The sequence below is a fragment of the Vidua macroura genome, chromosome 20 (genome assembly GCF_024509145.1).
Source record: "Vidua macroura isolate BioBank_ID:100142 chromosome 20, ASM2450914v1, whole genome shotgun sequence".
In the NCBI taxonomy this organism is placed as follows: domain Eukaryota; kingdom Metazoa; phylum Chordata; class Aves; order Passeriformes; family Viduidae; genus Vidua; species Vidua macroura.
The window spans coordinates 3866016-3893570 of NC_071590.1; the positions used below are offsets into that span (position 1 = coordinate 3866016).

The 27555-nt window shown below is 42.3% G+C and overlaps 1 protein-coding gene across 2 annotated transcripts in view; it reads right to left on the minus strand.

The window, feature by feature from the left end:
* The window catches only part of SPNS2 (SPNS lysolipid transporter 2, sphingosine-1-phosphate), a 134125-nt gene that overhangs the window by 65306 nt on the left and 41264 nt on the right, over nucleotides 1-27555 (minus strand). For both annotated transcript variants that reach the window (XM_053995869.1, XM_053995870.1), the window contains exon 3: nucleotides 7239-7375. In XM_053995869.1, the coding sequence (XP_053851844.1) occupies nucleotides 7239-7375 (137 nt within the window). The remainder of the gene's footprint in view (nucleotides 1-7238; nucleotides 7376-27555) is intronic.

A 27555-nucleotide genomic window follows, 5' to 3' on the forward strand; every position in this document is an offset into this window, starting at 1 on the left:
AAACCCCAACATTGAGCAGAAAATGCACTTCAATTTCTGATAACACCTTTGAAAAGCTGCCTGCTCTCATAGATAGGCTTTTTTGGGTCTGATGCTCTGAGAACACCTTAATCTGGTTTACATTTATAGTTTCCCTTGGAAGAGTGACAGATACAAAGGGACAAGGTAAGAACATAAAACGACCAGGAGACAAACACATGACAGTAATTCCGCACTCTACAACTATTTCATTTATATAAATCTTTCCCAGTGCTTCTGTCCTTGGTTAGCAAAATCTGAGGGAACAGTGAGGACCCAAGATTCAGGAGTTCAAATCATTGCACTTGTCTGTGCAAGAGAAAATGTTCTTATAGGAAGTTTCTCATGCAGTATTTGGAATCAGCTGTGCTGAAGATGATAGCAGACTTGACAGATACCCAGAATACCTTAAGACCAGCTCAGTCAGTGTTCCATTATTAAAGGAATAAGCAATAGTGTATTTTTTCCTACAGTACACCTTGTATAATCCATATGAAAAGATGTGAGATAGTAAAACTTACAAGAGCACTGGGAACAGCACTTGGAAGGAACAGCAGGTGCCTTCTTGCTGGCAGGAGTCAAAGAAAAGGTGCCTTTCAATTTCCACATGGTGGTGATGCTGGGTTAATGGCTGGACACCATGATCTCAGAGGTCTTTTCCAGCCTTAACAATTCTATAATTCTAAAAGGGGCTGTGGGAACTATCTCTCTATAAATTACCTCCTTTCAGATATACAAGAGAGGGACAGTGGGGCAGAATCAGTCCATACAGAATTCCACTCTGCAGTGTAAAGAGAGCCTTTACCCTTTCCCTCTCTTACTGGCATTTCTGAGCCACCTAAGTGCAGCACAGTACCTCCTGCACCTGGCACCCACTGACCCCAGTGCCCCTGGCACAGCAGCTGCACTCTGGGGAGGAGAGAGCTCTGACAGCTGGCAGAAGAGGAGATGCACAGATTGCCACATCTCGCTTTAGAGAGCAGAGGCCACGCAGGAGGCTGAGGGTATCTTGTGGTGCAGGGGGCACTGGGGCAGAACAAAGGGGCAGAACTGCAGCTCAGAGGGATTTGGGAGCTGACACCACCCACACAGAGAGCACCAGCACCCACCTGACCTCCTTCTGGTAACAGAGTCCACAGCAGGTAGTATTTCTCCTGAGCAGTCTAGCAAAGGCCAAATGTGCAGAAATCCAAATGTCAACAGCACGTGCTCGTCTGCAGGGCTCCTGTGCCACATCAAAGCTGGCAAAACACAGCAGAGCCAGCCAAGAGCTTTGGCCATGAACCTCTTTAGTTAGTCCAGCAGCACTTCTGTGACAGCCACAGGGCCTGCTAGGAATTGCTCACGAGGGAAGGGACTGAATGCACACGCAGCTGACTTCCCAAAGTTGCTGGGAGAATCCCTTTTGCCTTTTTTCTACAAGAGAGTTCTGCTCAAAAATAATAGGCTGGAATGGTAGGATATAAACATTCCAGTAATTCATGGTGACTTCAAAGACAACACTCAGTCTCCTTACATATAAAATGTTGGCTTGGGGATTTCAGTTTTGCTTGTTTATGTTTTTCAAGCTGTGTATTTATCTTGCACAGTGGAACCACGGGCACAGGACCTGTATCTTTCATATTACAACTTCTGCCTGAGCACTTAAGACTAAAGGCTTTTTTTTTTTCCCATAGTGAATCATCATGTGTAGGGGGTGGTTGGATTATGTTTATGTTTTTTAAAATTAACCCAGCTAACCATTTGTTCCATGCTGCACACAATTTGTTGTTTCTCTTTTAGAAACTCCTTGAAAGACAAGGTTTAGCAATAAAAATACATCTGGCAAGTCTTTCAGACAGGAGCAAGCACTGCAGACTAACTGGAACTCCACCATGGACAATTTGCTTCCTCTTCCAGAGACAAATCAAAATAAAAGGAAAAGAAAACACTAAGAGAAATACCTATCCAGAGGTAAATTTCAGTGTGAGCAAAAAGGTTTTATCATGTTAGCTATATCAAAATCTGAACAGAAATATTTACCAAGAACTGGAGAATTCAAAAGCACATTCCTGCTTTACCTTGTCAATGCTTTACTTTTACATTTTCCAACTTTCTAGCATGTGCAGCTCTGGTGTCTCCCAGCCAACTCACATTACCACAGCCTGCTCTGGCTGCTTATGAGCTACTCCCAGCCTGGTGGAGCAGAAGCCTTTGTCCATTTGTAAGCCAGCACACCTTTTACACAGAAATACGCTTTATTCAAGATATTTACATGGACATAGCAATATTTTAGAAGACTAGAGAACAGTCTGCGAATCTTCACCTCCAAGCTCCTTCTTGCTTTAAAATAGAGGTGTCTGCCCACGAGGGAGAGGGGTCCTGATGTCCCAGAGGGCTGTGCTGAGAGGGGCAGGAAAACCAAAAACCAAAAACCAAAAACCAGGCACCAAACCCCAGGGCTCACCTAAGACAATCTGCTGCTCAGTCAAACCAGCTGAGAACATTTATCATGACTAATAGATGTGGATATCCAAGCAGCCAGAAACAAACTCTCCTGATAACTCTCCTGATGATCACTCCTGATAACCAGGTCGTTTCATATTAAGCTGTTCAGAAAGAAAGAATTGGTGCAATTGGGATTACAGACCCTTTGCAATGACCCTTTGGAATATAAAGCACCTCAGGGTGATCACCACGTGCAATCAGGCACTGTGCTCATGAAAATGCTTCCTAGGGAAATAAACTGGTTACTTATTACATCAGAGTTTATATTGATACAGAGGAAGACAAACATATATTTAGCTTTTTGTGTGGTTAGAAACACATCCAGGTAAAGAAACTCTATGAAGATTGTGCCCTTGGTTCATTACTTTGGGATATGACTCCATACCACACAAAAGCCTATTGATTTTTTGTTGATTTATTACAGTTCATGAACCAACAACCAGCAAGTGTTTTCCCCAAATGCTTGGCAAAAGCCAAAAACAACACAAGAAAAGGTTTTGCAGGTGAAAGTGTCAAAAGTTGTGCTGGTAGGTACAGACCTGATTTAAAGTCAGGTTTAAAGGGAGAAAATCTCTAAGCAGGTGTTTGTACTTAGAAAATATAAATTAAGATACATACATTATTTATTGAAGCTTCTATAAATGGAGTTAATCTAGAGATAATTCTAAATATGTACCAGCTTTACATAATTTTATATTATTGAACAAATTTGTTAATGATTTCTTAATGGAACTTTTATTTTAGCAAGTGCTAAACGTGTTATAGAGCAGAAATGTGCAAGTACCAAAGCAGAGGAGGCCTCATGTCTTATCTTTCTACAGAGAAATTCTGTACTAACATAAATTATGAGACAACATTAAAAAATGAGCTTATCAATATTATCTCAGTCTTACTACTTCTGATGATTTTCTTTAGTTAAATTTATCATTAGCTATTTTTATCCGTGGAAACAGGTGTATTTATGGAATCACTCTGTGATATAGTATTTATTTAGTTTCTTACTGTGATTTGTTTCAAAATTAATTTAAGATCTCATGAAGAATAACCAAACTTTTAAGCATGAGTTGTCCTGTTTCCATTTTGCTATATGTGTAATTCATGCATTGCTCTTTTCTTTCACTCTCTATATGCACTGGAACTACCCCCAGATTTTGGCCTGATTTTCTTTTTCATTGTGAGAGCCTATTATCTACCTATTTAGTATCTACCAGCAGATAAGACATTAATTCTTCATTTATTTGACAGTCATTATTCCATTTTAGGAACCCACAGATACTTGATAATAAATAACTAATGATATTTTAAAAAGGCAGAGCTCTCTAGCAACTGTCTTCATGGCACATGTATCCAATTCCTGATTTGTCTGCTGATTTTCAGTTACTTTTTTTAACCCAAGCAGAATAAAATAGCATTTAGGCAGTATCTTAGATGAGCTGTTTACTGCACTCCAATCCTTTTGTGCTGCTTTTGGCTGGGACAGAGTTAATTTTCTTCCCAGCAGCTGGTATGGGACCATGCTTTAGATTTGTGCTAAGAACAGAGCTGATAACCCAGGGATGTTTTCATTACTGCTGAGCAAGTGCTTATACAGAGTCAAGATCTTTTCTGCTCCTCACCCCCCAGAGAAGGGCTGGGGGACACAGGAATTGGAGAGACACAGCTGACCCCAGGGATATCCCAGACCACAGGGCACCATGCTCAGCAGATGAAGTTGTGGCAAGACAGTAGGACAAATAAGAATGAACATGTCTCTTTCTGTAAATTTGTTTGCACAATAATCTAGTCATTGACTCAAACAACAGCATTTTTCATGGCTTCCTTCAGATGTTCAAATTTTAGCCAGGATCTGACACACTACCAAAGAGCTTTACAAACTGGGTGCCTTCAGAGTTCACCAGCTCTGTAGCTGCTTTTGGCCTTTGTTAAGCTGTCTCTTTCCATTTGCACTCCAGATTTGAGCTGTGTGGCTGTGCATTCTATTTAATTACACAGTGACAGGATGCAAGAGGCACTAGGCCCCATGAAAATTTGAAGAAAGGCAACCCCTGAAGACGTGGATTCTGCTATTCCTCCTGAAAGGCTACTCTTTCTCACCTAATTCAGGATTTTTGGTGCTGCCACCAAAAAAAGGAGTTCTCTAATGGGCTCAGCCTGTGTCAACTTGCTCCTTCCAGCCCTGTGTTCTCATGTCAATTTGGATGTGAGAACTTCTCTACTCAAAGTAGTTTTATTACTGCTTTTATTTCTGCCAGCAAAGGGTTTTTGATATTTCAGCTCCCTGTCCTCCTTCCCAACAAATACATATACTGTCTTAAAAGGAAAAAAAATATTGAGAGAAAAAGCAACATTTTACTCCTCAAATGAATCCTAGACAATAAAGATCAGGAAACATGCCTACATGATAAAAAAAATAAAAAGGAAGCTCTTCTTTGACCCTTTTAGCAAGTCAGGAATTCACCTTGTTCAATGTGGCATGTCTTCCCAGTTAGGGATCAGGCCTCCAACATGGACACCAAAGTGGGAGGCTGAAACACTTTCCCCCACAGCCCCCTGGAGTTATTAGGCTAGCCCAGATCTGAGAGAGCTTTGGGGGAAATATTTCAGGGTTAAGGCAAAAGATTCCAAAAGAGGCTCTAACCCCCGATGTGGTCCAAGACGTTCATTCCCTGGGAGGAAGAGGGAAAGAGAGTGAACAATGGAAAAGCATGGCCTTTTCCACCCTCCTGCTCAGGAAAGGACAACTGGCTCCCAGCCAATTGGGTCCAGAAAGGAAGGAAGGGTTAAACTAACATGGTTACAGCTACAGGGGTCTCTGGGGGGGGGGGGGGGGGAACCCATTCCCCAGAGTGATGCAACAGGAGGGATAACATGGGAAGCTGGATTATTCTGAGGACTTTGCTCAACTGCTGCAGCCACTGGGTAGAGAACATCCTTACAGCAGCTGCAACATTTTCCATTACCTCCTGGAGTCACTAACAGGACCTCTGGATTAATAGCTAAGTCTTCTGCTAGAGTTGAGGATGGCAGGAAAATCAGGACAGGGGATTTTTCTAAGTGTTAGGGTGGTTTTTGTCAAGATGGTCTTTGGGGTCCAGAGTTAGTACTGATGCATATCCAGGATGGCTTAATACAGGTCTGGGTATTTTGATCTTGTTTCTCTTATGACTTCCAAAACACTGGGTTTGGATTCCAAACATATGCTACTGCCACTCTGAGCCCCTCTATACAAACAACCATAAAGATTAATATATATTAATTCCTGAACTACTTCAGCTTATAAGCCCCAAATTCTAAAACTGAAATTCAACTCTGAAAACATCAGTCCAGTTCCAGTGTTCCCCTACCTTCAGCTGTGGGACCCAGTTGGCTGCAGGGAGGTCAATGAGAACCTAAGCATAAATATATGTCTGTAACACAAGACATGTTTATAAGAAGGTCATTGGTTCTCTCTAAAATGCTTCTCTCTTTGGGCTCTGATCAAAGCTGCTTTTGCAGAATGTTATGAGAAACATTTAAAGAAAAAAATTAAAGACAAAACAAAAAAATCCTCCCTTATTTTAGATGAGAGGCATTCTTTCCCTGGAAAAGGTGCTTCCTGGCCAAGGGTAACCCAGAACAATTTCCTGAGTTAAAGGCTTCCACATTTGGCCATATGCATTTTGCTTTAGAAATGCAGCAACAACCAATCCTGGTGAAAGTCACACTGACATGAGTGCCACTGCCTGCTTTAAGTGGAAACTCTCTTTTTGTAAAAACTGAAGAGCATGTGGGTGGGCAGGATGGAGAAGGGTGGAGAGGTTTAGTCCCTGGTTGTCATTTAGGCGTGACCACAATGCTGCAATCTCTGGAACGCAGCTGGACAGAAAGGATGAGGAATGTCCCTGCCTCCCTTGGGGAAATCAGTCTGATGATGCCAGGAGCTGTGATTTGTCTCTGCAGGAATGTTGCCACCTGCAGCAATTAAATCTCCACCATAATATGATTTAAACAAGAGGATATTTCCCCCCCCCCCCCCCCAGAAACTGCCAGATCATTGTTTCCTCCAAATGCCTCTGACAGACAAGAAAATTAATGCAGTGAGGAGTGCTCAGAATGGGGCACTGCAGCTGTCCTGCAAGCAGAAGAGGGATGCAGAGCTTGTCAAAATTAGGTGAGCCTGACAACTCCACCAGCAGTTTCCCAAGACAAATCCACAGACAAGTGTTAAAGGAGCTGAAACTGTGATCTCTGTGCTATCATCCACCTTCTCTGCCTTGGTGGACAGAAACCAAAGTGTGTCTGTAAAACCACTGCTGGGTGCATTTTGTTATTCCACATACCACAAGCAGACTTCCCAACAAAATCCAAAGGCTTCAGTTACATATTAGAAGACAAAAGAACCACTGTGTAGCCATGGATTCATTTTCCCAAGTCTTTTGTAAAGCCTTTTAAAGCTTCTTTAGGATCTCCCTCAAAACAAAGCCCTTATGTCAACAGAAACTCTTGCTTAGACATGCTTCATCTGTTACTTTTTATGAATATGCACGATCAAAGGATGACAGCTTTCAAATTAAGCAAACACATTTACACAGAGCACACTTCTCCCACAAAGGTCAGATAATACAACATGCTAAATGTTAAATACACACGAGAGGGATATGTTCCCCTTGAGCACACTGCGATGGGGAGTTATTTAGGAATATATTGTCCATCTTTTCAGGACACTCTGCAAAGCATCTTTGCAAAGATCTTACCTGTTCAGTGATGAAGGAGCTTGAAAAAGTGACAGCTGACCAAAAGAAGATCCCACAGCTGAGAATGATCTTTCTGTTGAACCGGTCACCAAGGTAACCAAAGATCGGCGCCGCGACCATGAAACTACAGATAAAAACTGCAGAGGAGAGAAAAAGGAAAGGAACTTAATAAACATCAGACCAAGAACAGGAAGACTAATTTTCTGCAAGCCAAATCCTCTAGAGAACAGTTCCAAATAATTAGACATTCTGCAGCCCTGCCTTGCAGAGTTGTGCAGGCCGATAGGCTTTCTGAAGTCAGTGCTTCCTTAATCAAACAGATTTTTCATTCCCAGAGAAATTTCAGACCAGTGAACTCATATTACGTGAGAGTCCCAGCCCCTCAAAGTCAGCTGAGCTCAGATTTGGGGATGGGCAAAACCAGGACAGAACAAATTAAGAGCTTCTGCTTAAAAGTTACTGAGAAGGTGGAGATTGGAAGGAGTTTCAAGCAAACAGAAAACAAGGCAAGGGCTCCTTGTCAGTTCTTGCAGCAGAGACCTGAGAGAAATGGGCCACAGAAGCTGAGGTTCTTTCATCCTTCCCTCCTTCCTAATTAAAAGAAATTATGAAACAGTGAGGAACACCAGTAAACACCACTATCATCCTACTGACACCAGCCCTGTCTCCTCACTAGGTCCTTTCACCATCACTAAACTTGTATTTAAACCCATCACTGAGCAACAGCTTCACTAGAACAAAGAGTTTTAACCTACAAAGTCCAAATAGGCCAGGATTGTCCTCATCTGGAAGACTTCAAGTTGACCCTTTCTTCCCTCCAAAACCCCCAAAGCATTAACCTAAGAGCTCCTCTCATGTAGGAATGAGGCTCTTGACAGTGTAACTTCTGCAAAATCACCTCAATTCAGAGTTCACTCCTCTGCCCATCTCAAAACAATCTGGCCTGTGAACCCCCTGAGAACACCTGAGATGGGGCGTTCACACCATTCCTTATTAATTTGGATTTTGGCAGAAATTTCCATGTTTTAAGCTGATTTATACCTGGCTTTTTTCTGTCCACATTAGAGAACTGGATAAGGGCAATTAATGGATGTTATTGGTGTGTAGTATGAAATCTGACTATAACTGGCTGTGTGGGATTCAGCAACTCCAGAAGGATTTGGGTAGGACACCAGAATACCTAGAGGTCTCTCTATAGTCACACAGTCCTTACACTCACTTGTTTTCAAGTAGGTCTTGGAGGGCACTGTGGGCTTTTGGCATAGCCTACACCTCAGCTGTCTACTTTTCATTGTATAAAATGGGGTGGGGGGATAGAATAGATTAAAAAAAAAAAAAACCCAAACACAAGAGCAGAGCACACACCCCCTTTTTTTTTGGGTGGAACGTGCATATAAAATTAAAATGGTTAAGACCCAAATAATGAATTTTTCATGGATGATGATTTGTGATATTTCAAAAATGTGCAGAATGCTGAACTATGACTAAATGTATTTTTTTTGAGTATATTAAGATGTCAAAGCAGCTTTATAAATAATACACATCCATTTGCATCTGTGTTTTGTGACCCACGTGTGTATGTATTTTGCACTGTGATATTTGAACTAAATTATAGGATTACTCTTTTTACATTTAGAGTAAAATAAATCAAGATAATGGAGAAATGTTAAGGCCTGAAATGCAGCACATGCAACATATCACACATACTTCAGTAGCAATGCTATGGACAGTTTTGCTGTTTAGCTCACACATAAACTCTACTGACAGAACTCAGTCCCTGCATCTATCCCAAAATCCGTGTGCAAACAAAACCTATGAATAAAACTACAAGCAGTGTTTTCACCTCTGTTTTACAGAGAAACCAGACCAGCAGTAGCTCACAAATCTCTGCTCAGCAATGGCACATCTGCACTGGCCCCACTCCAACAAGGCACTTAAGCACATGCTTATATTAGGCACTTTAGACTCATCAATTCCATGATTAAGTGCTTTCCTGAATTAACACCAAGGGCTTGGCACTTTGCAAAGCTGGTGCAACAACCTGGCACGAAGGATACGTGGCTGTTCATTGGGAATGAGAAGCAGAAAATGACTGTGACTCGTCCAGACCAGTGTGACCACTGCAGTTTGATCTTTCTTTTGGAAGGACACTACAATTCATTCATCTCAGAATCCCATATTCTGCTATTTTTATAATGTAAAAAGACACAAAACTGAAAAAGCTTCCAAGGGAAAATTAGAAACATCCAAGTCAGCATCCCACCATTTCAAATATCAAATAGTATGGTTAATTAAACTTTGAGACATGCAGGGTGTGATTCAAAACTCACATTAATCAGTGGGATTATTAGCTTCAATGATCTCTGGATCATAAATGAAAAGTATAATTCTGGAATTTGGGCAAAACGGACAAAGCTACTCTTTCAAATAAAAAAAAAAAAAAAAAAAAAAAAGATTGCCCAATGACTTTCCAACAATATACATCCTTCTGCTGCTCAAATCCCTTTGGAGGATTTATTTTTGGAAGACTCTGAGCTGTGAGCTTTGTCAGTGGTAAGCAGCTGGCTTGACAGTTCCACTAGGTGTAAAATGAAAGGACAACAGAGCCAAATAAATAACAGGTAATGGAACACAGCTGTCACAAGAATAAATGCAATTTATATCAGAGTATTTATGACCCAAATATGCATCAGAGCATTGACTGACTCAAATAAATGCAGAGTATGATGGCTGTGTGGTCTGTCAAAAGGATTTTCCTGTTACAGGCATTTCCCATGAATCAATTTTTGCAATTACTCCTGCCAGTGACAGCCGAGACTCCTGAACCCCAGCCTGGGCTGGCAGAAGAGAGGTGAACAAAAGTAGGGCACATACCCAGGTGGGATGGAAATCTGAGTTACTCTAGAACAGGAGGTTCTATGAGGTTCTGTGACAACTAAACACTACAAAGGAGAGACATCATCCAGAAGACACAAAACTGCAGCATATTCACTTGGAGAGGGGCAGCAGAAACATGTTTAATCTGTAGGCAAGAGGGCTGAGCATAAGGCAGAGGGTTGCATTCCAGTAAAGGAGCCTGGCACTTGTGCCAGCCTCTTCCTCTCTGGCTTCTCTCCCTTCTTCCACAGCATTTTCTGTTCCTTGCACTCACCCACTCCCAAATTAATAACACTGAAGTGACACCACAGAAGCTGCTGCTTCAGCTCAACCACAGCCACAAATCTTTTCTACTAGGGCAGCAGTGGGACAAAGGTTGGCATTGCACTTTGCTCTTCCCAATCAACAGCTCCTCTTCCCATTTTCACTTAGAGACATCCCAGAATATTACAGCTCTTGAAGAGATGTAGAGTGCAAGTCAGGGCAGGGTTAGAAACCCACTGGGATTTAAGATGAGCTACTGTGAAGGCAGTGATGGCACTGGGAGCAGCTGTGGGCAGGTATAGCTCTGGCAATCCCATTATGGATGTGTACAGCTCATTTCTCCCGGTAAATGATCTCCAGCAGTGCCAGCAAAAGTGGCTCAGTCCCAGCACAGGGTGGAGCTGAGATACATTTCTGCAGGAGTAAATTATCATGTGAGCAAAGGATGAATAAACAGACACAGAGTGAATGCCATCAAGGAGGGAGGTTCTTTTAAGTACAGGTATTTTCAAAAGGAGAACCCATTTGTCTTTATTCCTCCCTTTGTGGCTTAGCCACTGAAATGCTGCCTGTGGTGAGAAGGCAGGAAGAGTGTAATTGCCCAAACAGGATGGCTTGGTGTCTATTTCTGCCTCTGGATGCCTGTCCCACCCTGTACAGGTGCACAAGCACTTTCTCAGCCAGCACTGCCCAGCTTTTTCTGTGCATGGCTGGAATTACAACAATGTGTGGCATAAAAAGTCTTACACATCCCACCCAAACACCCACCAGACAAGGAACTCATCATCCCAAGCCTCTATTGCTGCTGCATGTACTGCAGCTTCAGTCCTGTTTCAGGACTATGGCCAGAGAGCTGCTATTCAGACACACTTTCCCCTCTCAAGAGCTGCCTGTGTACCCAGGGGAAAAGTAAATCCAACAGTGGAAACAAAGGAGCTGAGAGAAGAGGAAGGAACTGTAGACTTTATATTTAACAGTCACAAAAAGCTCCTCCCTCTTGGAACTAGACACCATCACTTTTATTTTTCTCTTCTTTCTCTCCAAACAAAACTTTACCAGGTTGACTTTACAGCTATTCCCTGAAAAGGCTCTGACCTGACAGCTCTCCTCTCTGTGGTTCCAAAGACACTTGCCTCCACCTCACTTGCTCTTGTCTTTAGTGGACTTTTGTTTAGTGGACTTATCAACCCAGAGATAATCTCAGAGAGGGGTTTCTCCTGCCAGCAGGCCATCCACAGAGTAGAATCAAGAAGGAAGAGAGGCAGTGACAGAGGCACACAGGGGCTGTTGTCCCTCAGTTCCTGGAAGGTTGAGCAGATCACAGGCACCTCTGAAAAAAGGTCCCTTCTTTTGGTTTTGACTTTAAGCACACAGGGCTTATCTTTTCCTATCAGGAATAATGCTAGAAAGGTTCAGGGTCAGGTGACAATAGCTTTCTCTATACAAGGATGCTCAACAAAAAACCCTAGTGGGTATCTTTGAGCTTTGAGTCAGCAAAAATCGTGTGTACACATCTAATTGAGTGCTGACAGTGAGCTTGGCTCTGTGGAAGGCAAACCCAGACAGCCTCTGCCTCAAGGGACTGGCATGCACTGAGACACTGCTGAGAACTGTGTGCTGAGAGCTTGATAACATCTTCCCAACAACAAATTTCCAAACAATGAGAACACCTCAACAGGCAGCTTGCCCTGGATGGGATACTTTATGGGTGTGTACAAGTACAACCCTGGGATTTGGCCGATCCACTTCTACCCCAGGGACTTTCAGTCATGAGTGCACATGTTTCTCAAGCTGCTTGTGACACCAGTTACCATCTACCTGCAATGGTGAATAAAGACTCTCCAACATCCCAACCAGCTCCTCTACTCCAAAGACGTGTTTTTGCAATGCTTTTCTCTTTTAATTTTTATTTTCTCTATGATTTTATGCTATAATAATAGCATAAACTTAGCACATACAACACAGCACATTTAATCACGGTAAGGCATGGGACAATTTAGAAAGTTTAACATTAATTTCTACTTTAAGGCTAAGGAAATTAAGACACAGGAGAGTGACCTGCCCATGATGAACTACAGACATCTGGAACTCACACAGGTCTTCCAGCTTCAGCAGTGTCCTCTTTATATGATCATCTCTATGCTGGAGGGATTTCTGAAGATCTACAGCCACAGGTCACAAAAAAAAGTGATTTTTTTAAGAAAGAACAAAGATCCCTTCATGCTTCATGCCACAGTTCAAGCACTGGAACAAGCTGCCCAGGGCAGCAGTGGAATCACCATCCCTGGAGTGTTCAGAAACTTTGTAATTGTGGCATTGAGGGCCATAGATTAGTGGTGGAGTTGGACCTGATGATCTTAGAGGTCTTCAACCTTAATTGTATGATTCAACCTTGATTGTATGATATGACCAAGGTAAAATTGATACCCAATGGTGGGACAGTCCAAGGCCCCAGGAACCTCAGCAATGTGATTTAAAACATTCATCCTTTGAAGGAGGATGAATGAATACAATACGATTGATTTTAGAAAACATCCCCCTGAAAACCATTCCTGTCACAGACAGGTACTCTGTTACATCACTCTGCACACGGGCTTTGTTTTACTTCATTGCTAATTCAACAGCCAACAGATGGATCGTGTTACTGCGCTTTGCCGGGTGCAAAACACGAGATCACCAGGTTCCAGACTCAGGCAGACAAGAAGTTTCTGACAAGCGTGAGGAGCTTTGAAACACCATCAGTTCCATATGTCACGCAAAGCTGTCACACACTGGCAATGTCAAACACAGGAGCATTAAAAAAAAAAAAAAAAAAAAAAAGAAGGCTTGAGAATGCATCAAATCAATTGGAGTTAGGTATATGAAAGTTTGGGTTGGATATGGTCTGAAATGTTCTCCCAGAACAGACCACAGGACAAAATGGAGAATTTTATAAAAGCCTCATTGTGTCCTTGTGCTCCTTCAATAAGGTAAAGTGAAAAGTCCTGCACTTCAGTCACAACCCAAGGCAGTGCCACAGGCTGGAGACAGAGTGGCTAGAAAGCTGCCCAGTGGGAAAGGATCCGGGTGTGCTGGTCAACAGCAGCTGAACATGAGCCCAGGCAGCCAAGAAGCCAATGGCATCCTGTCAGGAAAAGTGTGGCCAGCAGGAGCAGGGACACTGTCCCCCTGTAGTGAGCATGGGTGAGGCCACACCTTGAGTGCTGCATCCAGTTCTGGGCCCCTCACTGCAAGAACAGCATTGAGGGGCTGGAGCAAGCCCAGAGAAGGGCAGCAGAGCTGGGGAAGGGTCTGGTGCACAAGGATGACAAGATGCAGCTGAGGGAGCTGGGGGAGGGCTTAGCCTGGAGAAAAGGAGGCTCAGGGGGGACCTTCTGGTTCTCCACAGCTCCCTGATTGGAGGAGGCAGCCAATGGTGTTTGGACTCAGCTCCCAGGGAACAGGGACAGGATATGAAGAAACAGCCCCAAGCTGTGCCAGAACAGACTCAGGCTGGACTTTAGGAGGAATTTCTTCACTGAAAGGGTGGTCAGGCATTGGAAGGGGCTTCTTGGTGAGGTGGAGAAGTCTCCATCCCTGTAGATGCCCAAGGATCAACTGGATGTGACACTCAGTGCTCTAGGCTGAGTGATAAGGTGGGAATGGGTCCAAAGTTGGAAAGAGAGGAGAAGTGTTTTGAAGGTGTGGCCCTAACTTCTCACACAGTCTGTGTTTTCCAGGGTGTGTTTCTGTTTCACAGGACACTCTAGATCGTGATTCCCTCACTGCAGATGCCACTCATCAGTATTCAAGCTCCAATCTTGTCTTTTCCATAGGGAGCACATTGGCACCATGAGGTGCCAGGTTTTTCCTTAGCACAAGCTGATACAAAATGTAAACAACATGTTTAGGGTGAGTATGTGCACACACAGCTGACACACACATTTACATGGAGAAGGAGCTGTTGTACACCACCACTTGGTTCCATTTGCTGAGACAGGGTCAGAACCCAGTTACAAAAACACCACTTAAGAAGCCAGACAAGGCCTGAACACAGCTTGTCTGGCAAGTTCACAATTCACTCAGTAATACACAAGATGCAGTGCTTGGAAGAGTTTAGTACTGATAATTGCAACTCTTTTCCTCACTGCAGAAACCAGATTCTTCCAAGGGTTAGCCCCTATGTTCCCAGCAAAGGATATCCTGAAGTTTGCTTTGTTCACCTTAACTAACAAGAATAACTGCTTCAGTGGGAATTGCTGGGAAATCCACTCCTTGGAAGCAGAAAATAAGATAAGACTATCCAGAAACCCAGCACTCAATGTTTTAACTACTTTTTTATTCATTTCCTACATTATGTCCGTTGAAGCTGCACTTAAAGATTCAGCCTTTCCTATCTTCCTTACTGCTGAAATCATAAGGAGATAGTTACTCACAGTTATCAATTCACCCTTTTATACATCTGAAATTCAGTTAAACTCTGCTGTACTTCAAAATTTTTTACCCACGTGTACAGTGGAAAAGAGAGAACTCTACTGTACTGTTTTTTCTCTCTGGATGTCCAGCAAATTTACTTGGAGCAGGATTCAATATGCTACAAGACTAAATTTTGAACAGCTGTGTAGAGACAACATCATTTAAATAGAAAAGAGGAAACCCCTTACTTCTGCTTTTCATTGTGGGAGATCACATTAGCACTGTTTTAAAGGGATTTGGGCAACCTCATCATCAATAAAACTGTTACCCCAAGGAACGGTTCCAGCATCCAGCTCCCAGTCCATCACTTTCCTTGTGCCTGAACTGGTGCTTGACTGACCCTAGAGTGGGAGAGCAGCAGCCATCCAGCCCTGAGGAGCAGCTTTTCCAATGAAATGATAGTAACAGAATGTCTTCTGTGACTATGAGAACACTTGAGGAGGAGCAGACACCACCTCTCCTCATCAATTAAAAAGTAATATTCACATGGGGGTCAGTTCCACAATCTGGTTCATTCCATGAAGAGGGAAGAGGAGGCTGTGGCACAGCTGGGTTTCCATGGCAGTGCCATACAAACCCATGCAGATTATTGCCTAAGACAGCATTAGATTGCTGGCACTTGTCAGCAGAGCCCAGAAAATGTGCTTTTTTGGCAGTGTTTAAACTCTGCTTTTGCATTTCTTACTGTTCAGAAGTGATGGATTAAATAAGCCAAGGCCAATTCTGTTTTACAATTGTTTTACAGCTACTTCCACTTTGAGTTGTTTTCCTGCAAAATGCTTTCAGTGTGGTTTCATTTAGACTCCTGACCAAAGCTGATGGAAGGACTCCTTGATTCAGTGGGCATTACAGCTGAGAATTTTGTTTAGATAGAACTGCTTTTGGCTTCTAATGGCAGCAGAGATCAGAACGTCTTTGCCAATAAAAACATTAGTAAGTTTACTGCATCTCTGTAATATTAAAGGTTATTACTGGGAAAGGCACAGCAGGCATCAAAAAAAAAAATTGCCAAAAGAACACAACAAGTCATTTTACAGTAAAACATTAAACATCTGGAAAAGGAACAACCAGTGTGGGATATGGAGGAGATCTAACACCATGAGTGGAAAGGAAAAGGGGAGAACTGAATCACCTCCTCTCTTAGAAGACTGACCAGCCAGGTGGCATCAAATAAGACTGGCAGCTGAAAAATACAAACCAAAGGAGACCTTTCATTCACAAAACTTAACTAAACACTGGAATTTTATTACAGCCCCAGGAGCTAAGAGTTTATGTTTTCACAAAAGAGGACTGGACAAAACCCTGTAGGAATACTAATTGAAAGGCTGCTAAAGGTAGCTCCTCTTGTTCAGGACATCCTCAGCTGGCCAGCTGATTTGGTATACTACCCAGGAGCTACCACCATAATCTTGTCCTGTTCATCTTTTTCTTCCTTACATATGTGATCACAACCAAAGACTGGCTAATATACTGAAAGGATGTGGGGTCTGGAAATTTGGAAATTACAACTATTCCTGCAGTATTCTGGGGAAAAAAAAAAAAAAAAAAGAAGAAAGGAAGACAAAACTGCATCTGCATAATTTCCACCAGCTTGATCACATAACAACTTATGAACATATCCCTGAGCTGCACCTAACTTATTTCTAAAAGCTGGAATGTGGCTCACAGTTACACTTCTAAAACCACTAGTTACTTTGACCCTGTACATATACAGTTATGAAGTTCCCAGTCACAGCTTTGTCCTCCTGCAATTTCTCCTCCATTTGACTTAACCAGCTGTAAGTGTCTGAGAACTTTCTGGTCACACAGGGCAGCAGGACATGTCAGCCCCGTGTGACCAGCTGCTCATACAGTGCGTGACAGGGCACTGCAATCAGGGCAGGGAAAGTTCATTAACTTAGTTAGCCAATTAGGATGGATTTGTATCCATTCTGGTCAATCCTGAATTAGACATGAGATCCCAGAGGTACAGAGACTGGTCAATAGCTGTGCAGCACTGCAGCATTGTGAGTGACACAGCTATGACACAACTAGAATATACCTAAACCAGTCTTGGCTGCTGTTACAGACACAGCCAGCAATCACTCTTAGCACTCATGAAAGTCTGCATCTGAGCAAATAGCAGTTTTTCTTTTCCCTTTCCATGCAGTTTTCCAGGATGTTCTGCCCGTTTGCCATCCTTCTGAGAGCTGCAGTCACAAATAACCCTCCAGCTGGGAAAAGGCTGCTCCTATTTGCCAGGAGGATGAAACTCCTGTATCCAGGGCTCACAGCCAGAGAAAGGTGTCTAAAAAAGCATTTAAATAACCACAAACCCCAAAGGAGATTTATTTTGTTCTGCTCCCTTCCTCTACTTGAAGAGCTCTTTCCTTTGCTATTGCCATTATGACTCTAGGCACAGGCACAAAGCCACATCCGCAGGAGCCTTTGGACGCAAAGGTGAGATCTCCTCAAGGAGCTGGTCAGACTTTCCCTTGTGCCAGTACAGAGCTTGTGTGACCATCTGGAGAGCAAAATCTGGGGCCTGCTGAGGGCTGAAAACTAATCTTGTCTTTTTTCTGGCAAGTTCCCTGATCCAAGAGAGGCAGCATGAGCTGGTGGCAAGAACTACACCGAGTCCCTTGGGGCAGGATGTGCACCTTCGCCCTCAAAGCCTTTTCAAGCACAGCAGACACTTAAACACATCAAGAAATGACAGCCTAAAGCTGGTAATGCAGGATAATCTAAATCCCTTGATCCTTAAAATCTGCATTGAGTACCATGAATTAGATTTAACTAGCAATAAAATACTTTAAATCTGTCATTCTCATAATAGAATGATGCTTCATTTGTATCTGGTATAAAGAGAAATAATGTTCCTGGTTCCTAATTTGAGATAAAAAGGGAAGACTGTTTTCATACTAAAATGAGCTTTGCCATCCTTCTTTACAACAGCACTGCTAATCCTGCATCCTTCCTCAACTAACATTTTAATTTCAAATAATTAACTAGGATGCAATAGGAATTATTCTGTCTCAATCTCAAAACCTACTTCCTGCAGCAATAGAGAACAGGATAGAGAGGAGACACTTGTACTGGGTATTACTAATAAACTCCTTGCTCCATGTTATTTACCAGCAACAGCAGTTTCCTCAGAAAAAAAGAAAAGAAAAACAAGGCAATAGGAAGTGCTTCCCCTTCTCTTTAGAGCGGAATCAAGAGCTCCTCATGCATTTGTGACAACTTACTGAGGGAGATCATCTGATATATTCTCATCCCACATCTTTCAGACTTAAGGTTTATTTGGGTTTGTTCTTTAAATGAAAACCCTAAATAAATTACTATTTCACAGTGGGAATGTCTTGATGACCACTACACATAGCTCTCAGTATCTGCTGGAAGCATTTACAAAGAGTTAGACACTCTGCAGGAACCAAACATTCTCCTCCCAAACACGCCACACGCAGCCGGGGCACAGGAGCGCTCGCTCACTGGTCCCTCATGGAGCGAGGGATTTGGGGAAGGCTGGGACAGGGATGCTGGTTTTCCAGCAGTCTTGGCCAGAAAGAGACTCTCAGCCATTGCCTTCCACCAGGGCCACAAGCCCAGGGGGATTTTGGAGTTACCAGTCCTGATGGCTACACTGCTGGGAGCCAAGCAAATGCTGAGAGTAGTGAAGAAAACCTGCGTCAAACCCTTGAAATCCACACGGCTCTGCTTTGGGAATGGGGAGGAGGACATAGCTCTTTGCTGACATTCTCCCCAGTGGGACTGATTGATTTCTTTTTAATTATTTTTACAGTTCTTTAGGGGGCTGTTGTACCGTCTATAGTGGGCTTGGCAAAACACATGCACCCTCTTTGGAAGAGAAAATGGCCATAGCTGCATTTTAATGATGGAATTGGCTGTCAACTACGACAGCACCGACAGCCTCAGGACAGCATCTAATCTGGTAGCACACAAGGAGTAAATGAGAGTTTTCTCTCAATTTTATGTCTATCATTGGCACCCACCAAAGTTGTCCTACTTAGAGTTAAAACTGAAGACATTTCTGCAGATTATGTGCTCCAGAAATTCCTCAGGAAAGCACGTAAGCACAGGCAAATGGGCAGGAAATGCTCTGGGGTGCATGAGAGACATGCAGGACACCCCAGATCTTGTTTCAGTGTTATCACCAAGGAACAGGAGCAAAGCACTGATGTCCGGGCAGGGAAGGACAAGGAATCACACTCACAGTGTGTGTTTGTGCATTTGCAGATAAAAGTGTGTCAGAGCTTGGTAGCAAACTCCTTCCACACCACTTTTCACAAAACTGTTCCCTTTCCAACTCATGCCACATGTCTTCAAGAGTGCTTTTAGCAGATCAGTAAAATGCCATCTTTTAAAATCAGTAAAACTCAGTAACTAAGGAAATTTTCCATCTGAAGGGAAAAAATACAGCTTCATCTCTATTACAGCTGACTTCCTTCACAGGGGTCAGTTCACATCTTTCTGAATTTCTAAACACACAGACTTCACCCTGGTCTCACACTGCCTGCCTCTAGGTATCTGGAGGAAGGCAAACATTTGTTAAATTAAACTGAATTCTAAGGGATGAAAATAAATTATTTCTCATCGCGAAAACTTCAAGAGGACATCAAAATATCTGATTTTTATTCACTTGCTCTAAGATGCAGGCGGTGCCAGCAAGGAGTACTGCTCTTTATATCCTGCCATCTGCAGCCTTATGCTAATTCACTTTTTTTTTAAGAATAGAAATCACTGTGGAATGAGAATATGCTAAAATTCACAGAAGATATGGATATAAAAGCCATTGTGGGTAATTGCTTTGGTTTGATGATAATCCAGAAACCCAGAATTGTCTTATTTTCCTCAAAGATTTCCCTCCTCCCAGGGCCGTTAGTGCTATTGATGGCTTCACCTTTATTTGCAGAGGAAACACACACATTTCATAACACTGCCCAGCCAATCCTTACTTTTAAAGAGCTGTTTGCTGGTCACAGAGGGAATTTCAGTATTTTGTCCTGCTTAATTACCTACTTTTTTCTGGGTTGCCTGTAAAATGCAAAGTATCTTGTGCAATGACAGCTCTCTAAATAAGCTACCACCCATTAGGGACTAGCCCAAAACCATACTAACTTTACAGGGGAAATTTCTGCAGTGCTGACTAGGTTTCAATTCAAAGCACCAACACAGAAAGGGAAAAAAAAATTATCTCACTGTGGAATCTCACAGTTTCTCCCTAACAGCCATGTCCATCTTTCTGCCTAAGGCATTGCCAGTGAATAAGTATAATTATGTCCCCCAGTAAGATATCTTTCATTTAACCTCAGGAGACCACTTCATAAGAACACAAGAACAATGACAACAGATCAGAAAATCATGTAGTCTTGCATCCTGTCTGTGGCAGGGACTGCTATCAGATCCTTCCGAGGAAAGTACACAGAATTCCTACACAGGCAGCTGACCTACTCAGAGGCTGCCTTCAGCACTCCCAAGAATTATAATACGTTATCCAGATAAAGAGCTGATCTTTTAAGCTCAGGTTCTAACAATATTCCTCGTGACATTCATTTCCCCAAGCTTTCCACTCTTCCTTGAGAAGTTTTTGGAATGCTTTCCAACAAACTGACCCCTACTGATTATTTCTTCATTGTGAGGAAAAAAATCAGAAAAACATACACCCCACATCCTTTTCAGGACATTCATTATGTTATGTGATTTTACATTACCCTTTAATTTTTGAGGACAGGCAAAATAATAATAATGATTTTTGAAACTTCTCCTGTGAGAAGGAAGTGGAGGGTGTACGTGAGAGTGCAGCAGGGGCCAGGGCTAGCTACTCTGGACAAGACATGTTGGCCCTAAGTGTGGTTTGTGTGTAAATGTACTTGCTGTCTGGTTTCATTATGAATCACAAATCCTCTACAAGGCAAGGAAGGAACCATTTGCTCTCACTTACCCTGAACCCTGAGCTGATTCTCATTTATTACCCATCTTTAAACTCACCCAGCCACAGAAACCGTGCGCTCGGACACAAACAATCAGCAGCAGCTGCAAGAGACAGGTAATAAAATGCTGAACCACTTCCTAGTCTGATTAGCAGCACTGTGAGGGTCAGGAGGAGACTGAGCCACCAGACAGCAAGATCTCCCTTTGGCAGAAAACAAGGCTCCAGCCCCTCAGCAGTTGTCGAGCTGCTTTCTCCTGTGTTAAAGCACACCAGGTAACTCAACCTATTCTTCTCTGAGAGTCTGGCACCTAAACTACAGCACAGATATAGATACAAAAAACTATCTACTGATTCATCTGTCTAGATATAGATATATAAATAAAGCTGTTCTCAGTGGTCTGAGAACAGCTCAGGGACCACAAATATTTTCTGCTTCCTATCCAATGCCACACGATGCCCATCAGCACTTCCATGGGCTGATCCATCTATTATTCCAGATGTAACATTTCAAAAGGCTTTTGCATCACAAAGTAAATTCAAAGAAACACCATCATTGACTGCCATTTGCAACTGTATATTGAGGACTAGGACAAGAGCTGAACAACCAGCAGGCCACAAATAAACACCTACAGTGGCAGCAGCCTCCATCCCACAGTGAAGAGACATCCCAGGACATAGGGAAGCCTCTCACACCACTGTAAGTGCTATGCAACAGAATTATTTGCCAATTCAATGTTGTGTGCAGTATTTAGTAAAGCTCCTCCCTCTTGCTGTTATAAATGGCAATTTAGACAAAGAGCAAGTGTTTCACAGTGGCTGGGGGGCCATCAAAAAGGGACAAATTAGTTAAAGGAAATTGTTGAAATGTGTTTACCTTGCCACAGTTTGGAAAAGGATCACAGCTACACTGGAGAATGAATCCCCGTGTGTCTCACAGAATCTCTGTTTTACAGTTGTTATTTCTAAGATTATCACCCATGTGTCATTCCTGACTTGGAAAAATACTCTAATGCCAAGCTGAGCTGCAGTTCCAGGAGTGAGCTTTGCAACTGAACTTGCTCCTACGGATAAAAGAACATGATATCTGTAGAAAACTCCAGGGTACATCACAGTTTGAATAGCTATGGAGTGTGACTGGACCCTGTTTTAAATATTCCCTCAGTTTAAATTTCTTTGGACCATCTTTCTGGGAGAAGAAGTACACTGGGAAAAAACCATCCTGAAACAAATACTGCAATGCGCAAGGTTTGCAAATGCAACTCCTTCATGCACCATCAATTACTTTAATGGAAAAAAGGAAAGGCAAGATTTGGTAAATCCAGAGATTGTCAAGGTATTAAAGAAGCCCATTTCAATTAGATCTAAAAATGTAGAAGGTGGGCCTGATGAGTGACCAGTGGCCCATCTGGTGCTGGTTTGTGTTTAGTGCCTGTTCCACTCCCCTCCCAGGAGACCAGAAATGCCCTGAGGCACCAGCTGAGCTCTGCTATCAGAGTTCTATTCAGCTGGAACTGAACCTTGGGGAAAACTTGGCATGGTGCTGCCTGAAGTTTATTTGGCTGGTGTCTAGACAGAGACCAGTTTCTGGATTATGAATCCAGAAAGAGTAAGTTCAGTAAGCACAAATGAGACAATTTAACACATCTTTTATATGCAATGCAAATATTTTCTCTGCTCACTGTCCAAGTCTCTGGAAGGTGTAACATTAGCAGCTGGTAGGAATAACTCACCAGGGAGGTTTTAGTGAAAATTCAGTATCCATTGTATAATATCCTATATTATACCTCTTCTGCCATAAGACATCTTCTATGAGAACAAGGACAACTTTGGACAATTGCTTTTAAGGAAAATGTTTGCTCTCTTCATGTTTTTTTTTTTCCCAGAGATATTTTCTTTTTAATATTTTCTCTTTGTTTTGCCACCCTCCCCCTCAATATGACATATTTGCTGTCACACTTGCTAATAATTTTCCCCATTATCACATCCATGGGTTTCAAAGCAGTTGGCAGGCAGCATGGCTGCTACGTCAGCCAAAAGCTGGAAGTCACTGAAGGTTCTGGGTGGGTAAAGCAGGAATGAATCCACCTACATTTTTATAAGAATTTTATAAGAAATACAACCCACTAACCCTTGGAGACAGAGCCTCTTTCCAGGCCCCCATGACTAAGCCACAGAGCTGAGGCAGTCTCAGCTCCCTGAGCTGTAACAGCAGTGGTACCTCAGTGGTGCTTCCTGCCCAGAGACATCGTGGGCAGCAAGGTGATGATGGGAGATGCCAATTTAAAAATAAAGCAGGAGATGGTGAGAACTAAGCCAGCAAAAATTATGAGACATTTTCATGCTCCTGTTCTGTAGTTTGACTTTCAAGAAGACAGATAAAGGAGATGGATTTAACTAGTGAAATATTGCATTGTTCTCACCGTAATAACTGTTTACATCAGCCCTTCTGAACGAATATCTATTTTTAGTATCAGGCTTTTAAAAGATTCTTAGCTCAATCACTAATTTTGAGCTTTTAATTTACCCTGGGAGCAATTTTTCAGGTGGAATTAGTGCCACTTCGCTTTGATTTGTGGGCACAATTAGTAAGTTAAGCATTTATATATCCTAAACTACACTTGGAAAATGGAAGGCTGCTTTTCAAAAAAAGCCCATATACTTAAACTGAACTCAGTAAAGACTTTTTTTCTTTTTCTTTTCTTTCCTTTTTTTTAAATTGGTGGTAAAGTTATTCTTTAACTCACTTATCTTTCTTAACATGACTCATTCTATCACAAAGGCTCTCATGAAACAGTATCTTTCTTTGTCAGACTTTGGCAATGATTTCTAGTGCTCAAGAGGTGTGGCCAACTCACTATGATAATTTTATTGTTGTTTATACTGCCAGGTAGGTTGGACAAAACCACAGGATGCTGAAGACACAAACACAGTGCTGACAACTGATACCATCAACTGCTGAGGTGACCAGGACCACTCACATCCCAGGGTGAGGCAGAGCCAAGGAAAAATCCAGTAACTGTTAATAAGGCAGAACTAAAAACAAAGAATTCAGAACGTATCTCAAACATCCTTCAAGGAAAATAAAACAAATCCAACCCAACCCCAGACAGACAAATCCTCTGCTGAAAATTTCAGTGTGTAACTCTTAGCAAGGTCCATTTTAACAGGCATTCATCAGAGGCTGACAGGGGATCACCTTGCCTCCACAAACTGATGATGCAGACAAAGAAGGAAACGGGTAAATGACACAGAGAAGAGAGAGCACCTTGGCCACCACTGTCAGTGGAATGATCTCATACACAGGGTGGGATTGTTGGGGTGTCCTGTGCATGGCCAGGAGCTGGACTTTATGATCTTTGTGGGTCCCTGCCAACTCAGAACTCTCTATGACTCTGTGAATTGTAAATTCATAGAATTTACAATAAAGAAATCAAAGCTCAAACTGTTTTACCTGTACTACTACCTCTCTAATTCACTTCCAAGTCCACCTCAACAGTTATTTATTGTAACCATCCATTTAAAGTCAGTGCAGCTCCAGATAAGCAAGTTATTGTAACTCCTTAGTTCTTTAAGACTTCTTTGCAGAAAAGGTGTATTACTATTAATGTTCTCACTTCAACATCACTGTCCCACAAAGAAATAAATTAGAGGTGCCTCATCTCCAGTTCAGCTGACCTACAAAGAACAAGGGGAATGATGCAGTAGGAGAATATGTAAAGTAAGTCTTCTGTAAACATTAGTGGATGAAAAGTTTGGAAGGAGCAAATGGTTAAAACTGTTCAAATGTTTAATTACTAATAAACTAATGTATAACTGAGTGGAAGAATAAAAGACATCAGAACTGAACTTTCCCTAGAAATGTCCTTTCCACTGAAAACCAAAGCACTTCCTGGCTTGCAGCAGCAAAGATCACAAGAATCTGTGAACCCCTCCTCCTACTACTCATCCCATCAAAGAACTGTTTTCCACCTGTGATTTAAAAACCTGAGCCTTCCACAGCCTTTTGACTACCTTGAAAACAACTGAAGAGAGTTTTAGCAAGAAATGTTTATATACATTTACATAACTGCAAATGTACAATGTTCACAACTGTAAATGTGAATGAGGGTAAATAATGGAATATGATCAGTAATATTTTCTCTCCAAAACTAGGCTCCCTACGTAATTTAAGCAGAAAATGGGTCTTTCCTCTATAATCTTACATCAGCATACAGGCAACATCCCCAAATGTGTGCATTTACTGGGGGCAAGGGAGAACATTGGGAGATTGATACAACAATACACCATTCATGCAAGTCAGGCTTACTTGTGTTAATTGGAATCTAGTTCTGCAGGCTGGTAACACTACCCAATACCATGAAGAATGTTCACTTTTTACGTAAGTGATGCCCTGGAATTCATTTTCAAAGCCAGGTACAAGTGCCTATGAATGAATCACTCCTCCTCAGGGGCATATGGGTCTTTATATGGGAATCACTGCAACCCTGCTGACCTGTTCCTGCTTCTGCCATGGCTACGGTTCCCAAAATTGTGGCCAACGACAAAACAGCATGTTCTTTCCAGCCAGACAAGTAGCAATGCTACTTTTATAGTGGTAATAAATCATTATACCAATTTGATTGTAAGGATGCAGAGTGGTCTGGTACACAGCCCAAGAGGTTTGAGAAGCACTGGTTTGGAGGAAAGGTCACCTGGAACTCCAGATAGGACATTAGAGAAGCAAAACAATTGCATGGACTGGTCTAGGACCCCAACGTTCCCACTACTGCAAACACACCCCTGAACTTCCAGAATCTTCTGGATGCCTGCTGTGTAATAGCAACCAACCTCAGTGCTCTTCATTCCCAAACAGCACCTTCAGTGCTCGAGTCCTTCACATTCTGTCAAGACTATTGGGGTTATCCAAGTGATCTCTCTCTCAAATCCAACACCACCTCCAACAGCAATGCTTCCAACACTACTGTATCACCCTGGGGATCTTCCAGTGGGCACAGACCAAGCCTGACCTCTTTATCACCTGATCTCTCCCTGCTGTTCACATTCTCACTGCACCATACTTTGCCCTGCAGAACTGCGGGTTTGTGCTCTGAAAAAAAATAGAGTTCTCTAGGTGTGGGAGACAAGACAAAACCAAAACAACCTTAAAATAAATCTTTTCAGAGAAAACACTTGAGGCTCCCCTGGGATGAAGCATGTTAAATATATAAAATGTACTATAAATATATAAAATGTACTATAAAAATTAGGTCTATTTTCTCACCCCCAGTTCACAGAAGACAGACCCTGATCCAACTTCACTTAAGGTCAAGACAAAAAACCCCTTCCTTTCTGAGCTAACACTTTACATTGGGCCCAAGATGTATCAACAGCAACTGATACCATACTGAGACCACACACAAACACTCCCCTGGTCACCACACTTGAAAATTAAACTTATAGGCACAGTGAATGCAAGAATTAAAGATAAGCAGGTTTTCCACTTACTACCAAAAGCTTTTAGTGCCACTGAAGAAGAGGAGGAAAAAAAGTAACCTACTTATAAGGTTTTTGAACATAAGCCATTAAATACATAATAACTGATAATGTAAATGTTCATCTCTCTCTTTCATAATTACTGCTATGGTGGTAATGAAAAAAGTCAAGGGAGCCAGACCAGCCCTTCTGAACTATTTGTGCCCAAAACTGTGCAGATACCAGTTACATGAGACTGCACTGCTGGTACTAAGAGGAAAATGTTGTTTGAAAGTATTACACAATATCAACAAAAATCCTGTCTTCCACTATACAGTGCTTGAATCAAATTCTGAAGTCCGAGGAACATCCGTGGGGGGATGGACAGGCTGTGTTAAAAGATGTGGGGACTTTGGGTGGAATAATAACTGCTTCTCTAAAATCTGTGGGAAGTCTTTCCCCTCATTATTATAATAAATTGCAGAAGTGAAGACAACCTTGGCAAGAGGTGTCTGAACTACAGCCTGAGGGAAAATAGGCCAATTTCTACTAATAGAACAGATGTGCCACAGGCAGCAAAAGTACAAGTTTCCCTTGCAACACCCAGACCAAGTACCTGAAAGGCTAATAGTGAGGACAAACTTTCCTTGTGCAAAGCAGAAAGACAAGATGGGGGAATGAATTGTTATCTTGTGCTACTGGCCATGCATTATCATAAAGTGAAGATATTAATGAAGACAAGGCAGTCTGGAGAGTTTCCCTGTTCTAGTAGCCTGCACTCACTTGCTGACACGAACAATGGAAAGACAAAATACAACACCAGCTGAAGCACTTCCCTCCTCTCAGTAGGAAGCAAGGACACCTTCCCTTCCCACCCTGACCATTTCATCCCCCCCAAAGAAGATTTACTTTGCAATCCAGGGCTGTCCAGTGGGAACACAGGCTGTAAACGGCATTTTTATAGTTCGGTCCTTGGTGTGTGGGGACTGGGCCAGGGCACAAACACGTTTTCCTCTAACCTGCTCACTGATTCAAGACAATACTCTCCTTCTTGATTGCAGAGGCATTTCCAAATAGGTTTAAGTGCTTTCATGAATCAGACCCTCAGACTGCCATGACTTCTCAGGATATCAGACTGTTCTAGCACACAGGAAAAAAGGACTGTCTGAACTTGTAAAGGATGTAGGTGGGAAATAATCAAGCTCTGGACTTTGTCAACTCACTCCAGTAAAGTAAGACTAACCCTTATCACAATATTAATTAAGGCAATTTAAAGAGCCCTGCATTCTCCTCTTCATTGCTTAAACTGACCTTGCTTAATCCCTACATCAGCAGCAT